Source organism: Octopus bimaculoides, chromosome 20, assembly GCF_001194135.2.
Source record: "Octopus bimaculoides isolate UCB-OBI-ISO-001 chromosome 20, ASM119413v2, whole genome shotgun sequence".
NCBI lineage: Eukaryota > Metazoa > Mollusca > Cephalopoda > Octopoda > Octopodidae > Octopus > Octopus bimaculoides.
The window spans coordinates 8018500-8023087 of record NC_069000.1 but is presented as its reverse complement, the minus strand read 5'-3'; the positions used below and the strand labels follow the sequence as shown (position 1 = coordinate 8023087).

Genomic DNA, 4588 nt, shown 5'->3' with positions numbered 1-4588 from the left:
TATATACATATATATATAAATATCTTTTTCTCTCTCTCTCCCTCTCTCCCTCTCTCTCTCTCTCTCTCTCTCTTAATCATTCACTCACTCATTTTTCACCCATGCTCTACCTCACTCAACCCCCTCTCCACCACCTCACTCTTCACCAGCCCCTCAACACTACTACTGTCTCACACCCACCCTATATATATATCTATATATATATATACATACATGTGTGTAAATATATTTTCCAATTTCAGTGGAGCCGGCGCCTGTTACCCCAAACGGCCAATGTTAACCCAGGGGTAAATCATTCATTATTTTCTGGTGGTCCTTCCTCATGATTTGTGTTTGTATCCTCCCTGTACCTCAGTCTCTCTCTTTCTCTCTCTTTCTCTATCCTTCGCTGTTAGTATTTATCCCTATCTTTCTCTTTCTTTCCTCTCTCTAGCTCTATCTGTCTGTATAGAAGAAATATATGTATGTGATTGTGTGATGTATTTGTTCAGGAAGAACATTGTACCAAGATTGTACCATTGTACAATCCGGAAGTAATTCATGAGTGTTTTGAGCAGCAGAGTAAAATCCAATGGTAGGAATTCAAGAGTGAGACTAAAACCCACCATGGTATAGAAGTAAAATTATTAACCTGAGAATGTGAGAATGTGGACAAAGTGGCAGAATTAATGATTGAAAGAACAATATGAAAAACAAAGAAATAGAGATATATGGTTCATACTCAACAAATAAAATTAGAAATGCCTGTTTTGGTATTTCAAGCTTAACCTCTTCTTTAGAAACGCAGTTCAATGAAAAAGTACAGAAGAACCTAAAATAATGGGAACAAAAGAGAAATATGTCTTAGTCTACTTCAAGCCATGTTAGAAATAACCAGAAGATAGGAAGGAAAGAGGTTTCTTACATACAAAGACAACAAGGAAAGAAACTATAAGCTGAGAGTTTAAGCATCAGTATGTGCATATGTCCATAAGCAATTAGAGCCTGTGTGTGTGTGTGTGTGTGTATGTGTGTGTGTGTGTGTGTGTGTGTGTGTGTGTGTGTGTGTGTGTGTGTGTGTGTGTGTGTGTGTGTGTGTGTGTGTGCACATGTCTTTGTATTTTTTCAGTGTTAGTATATGCATCATAAATGCATATCTGTGTGCTTGTATTTGAATTTCATTGAGTATATATTGCACATATACACAAACACACAGCATATACACTCATACTGAAAGAATAACACACACAGACCCAAAGAACACTACCAGCACACATGCATATATGTCCATAACTCAGGACACTCACATACATATACATATATACACACACACATATTTACATATATACACATACACACACAACATAAACACTTCTCAATAAAAAGATATATATACCATGTTTCCAAATTTTCAGACCAAAACTTTCATCATCGTCACCATCATCGTTGTTTAACCTCTGCTTTCCATGCTGGCATGGGTTGGACGGTTTGACTGAGGGCTGATGAGCCAGAAGGCTGCACCAGGCTCAATCTGATCTGGCAAAGTTTCTACAGCTGGATGCCCTTACTAATGCCATGGAAGGTGGACACCAAACGATGATGATGATGATGATGATTGAACGATGCTTACGCTATATACTTTGTTGAGTTGTATGCAGGAAAATATGGTGAAAGTTGTATAATGCTACATGTTAGTGTGACATGAGGAATTTAATGTGAAAGATGTACAGATGTTCTGTGGGAAGAAATGAGGCAAGTATGATCTTTTGACTAAAGAGGGATCACAAATGATTAGGCAGGGTCACAAATGTATATCCCTAAACTCCTTCACTCTCTCTTTCTTTTTCTCTCTCTCCCTCGCTCTCTCTCTCTCTCTCTCTCTTTCTCTCTCTCTCTCTCTCTCTCTCTCTCTCTCTCTCTCTCTCTCTCTCTCTCTCTCTCTCTCTCTCTCTCTCTCTCTCTCTCTCTCTCTATCTATTTATCTATCTCCCTCTCATCAATATGCTTTTTTCCCTCCATATTGTTAATTATCCAGTCATCCTGATGATCCATGTTTCCATTTATTACCACAATGCCAACTACACTTCACCTACCACCGCCATCACCACCACCTCTACCACTGCCACCACCTCTACCACCTCCACCACCCACTATTATCATCACTGTCAATGCCGCCACTACCACCATCACTGTCATCACCACCACCATCATCAGTATCACCACAACCATCATTGCCACCACTATCGCCACCACCACAACTTCAACTATATCCACCATCACTTCACCGCCTCAACAGTCATATACCACCAGTCACAACAACCATCACATCACCACCACCTCAACAATCACCATCACCACCACCACTACCACTACTGCCACCATCTCAACTACTACCACTACCTCAACAGACATATACTCCTGCCATAGCAACAACCACCACTACCTCATCAGACACATACCACTGCCATAGCAACAACCACCACACCACTACCACCACCACCACCACCACCACCACCACCTCAATAACCATCACCACTATCACTATTGTCACCACCTCAACAACCACTCAGCATCACCACCACAACCACCACTTCATCTGTTGTTCACTGTATCACCACCACCACCACCACCAACACCCTGCTTCCTCCACATGTTAACCCCCACATTGTATCCTATCACCACGTTACCCCTCAGTGTATCCCATAGACCCAGCAGTTTCTTATTTTTCATTCATTTTTGTTGTTTCATTGTTTCTTTTTTCTACTTTTGTTGAGTTATTTTGAGATTTTTGATTATTTACTGTTTCCAAAACAAGCTCTATAGCAAGGGTAGTAACTCTCTAAAGAACTCATTTGGTTTCCGTCATTGTTTCAATATATTGCTCCATGTTTATAGCTGCCATGTTTGAGAATCCCTACTCTATATTCCATTGCAATGTCTAGTCACTGATTCATCAACAATTGCTACATGTTTTATCAAATCTGCATGCTCTCTGCTGTGCTACATGCATGCTCAACTCCACAAGCATGTACTTTGGCCCTTCATCATCTTCATATGTTAACATGTATGCTTTATGTTTGTCCTATACAAATCATTTCATCAACCATCAACAGTCCCATATTTAACTTCCTTGCTACATGTTCAGCCTCCTTGCTTCCTGTCTCACCTCATTGCTCCATGTTTCACATCATGACTCCATATTTCACCCTACCTGTTCCATGTCTGATGCTACCACCCTGCTGCTCTGTTTAATATGGCCTGTTGTGTTCAAGCTTGTTTATTTACATTGTATTTTCTCCCCTTTTAACTCTGTCTTGTCCATGTTCTTACCCTATAAATAGTTCCAGCCAATAGGCTGCAGCAATACTGGAAAACCAGAATCAACAGCTTTTGTTGTTGATGGTATCTTAAGTAACAAAGGAAGAAGGAACTGCTTCCTTGCTATAACATAGGTTCACGTGGGACCTTACATAATAAAATGTCTGCTTCATATGAATTCCTTTGGGCTTTAGCTGTGGACCTTTCAATCCCAACTTATTGTAGTGTTTTGTCCTAACTCTGGACAGAGAGCTTGAGATATCTTTAACCATCTTTTCTCCTTGTCACATCAAATAAGTTCCATATTCATATAACAATCTTTAACCATCTCTGCCACATGTATAAAACATATCTGTTCTTTTATTACTTATAAACCATCTCTGCTGCATGTGTAAAAATGCCTGCTTCCTCTTTAATTATTAATCATCTCTGGATCATGTATAAAGATACCTGCTCCTTTATTATCCATCTCTGTCTATCATGTTTAATCCTAACTTACATACTTCGCTATTTGGTCTACATGTTACTAGACCTGCATCATGTTCCATCATGTCAAACTTGCTTCTTCTCTATGCTTCTACGCATCCAACTACGTTCTCCACTAAATCTGCTAATTGTCTGTTCCATGTTTACTCACAACTCTATCCGTGACTAACAATATCATACTTCAATTTGTCCATGTTTAGATTGTTGCTAAAGTGTAACTGCTCTTCCATGTTCTGCCACATGTTTTTTTTATCATCATTCCCCCAACCCCTTTCTACTGTCAATGTTTACCCATGTTCAGCTCCTTTTCAGTGCTTAACTGATTTTGTTCTATAACATTTATATGCTACCCTCATTTATACAATATTCTGCTTCATCTTTCACAATGTTTTCTCTATATATTTAACCATGTAAGCTTTTTATTTGACTGTGCCTACTTCATGTATAACCCTGCAATTTTCTATGCTCCAACGTATCTGCTTCATGTATAATGATGTTGTGTGTTGTATTTAACTATGACAGCTTACTGCTTCAGAACACTTGCTTTCTCTTTTATCCATGAGTAAGATGGACTTACTTGCAAAAGAGTTACATGATATTGCAATTTGAATGAAATTGTATTTATATTTGTGACAGGGTTGCCTTCATGTAATGTGACACACCATCATGTTTCGTAACAATGCACTCGTCATATTTTGTTACAAACAACGTTTTGTGACAAAGATATGTATATATATACATGTGTGTGTGTACATATGCATATATATATATATATATATATATATATATATATATATATACACAT

General features: G+C 38.6%; 1 protein-coding gene across 1 annotated transcript in view; it reads left to right on the top strand.

Annotated features, from left to right (window-relative positions):
• The window catches only part of LOC106869839 (sodium channel protein 1 brain), a 193859-nt gene that overhangs the window by 105113 nt on the left and 84158 nt on the right, over positions 1-4588 (top strand). The window contains exon 9 of the mRNA XM_014915740.2: positions 243-287. Within this exon, the coding sequence (XP_014771226.1) occupies positions 243-287 (45 nt within the window). The remainder of the gene's footprint in view (positions 1-242; positions 288-4588) is intronic.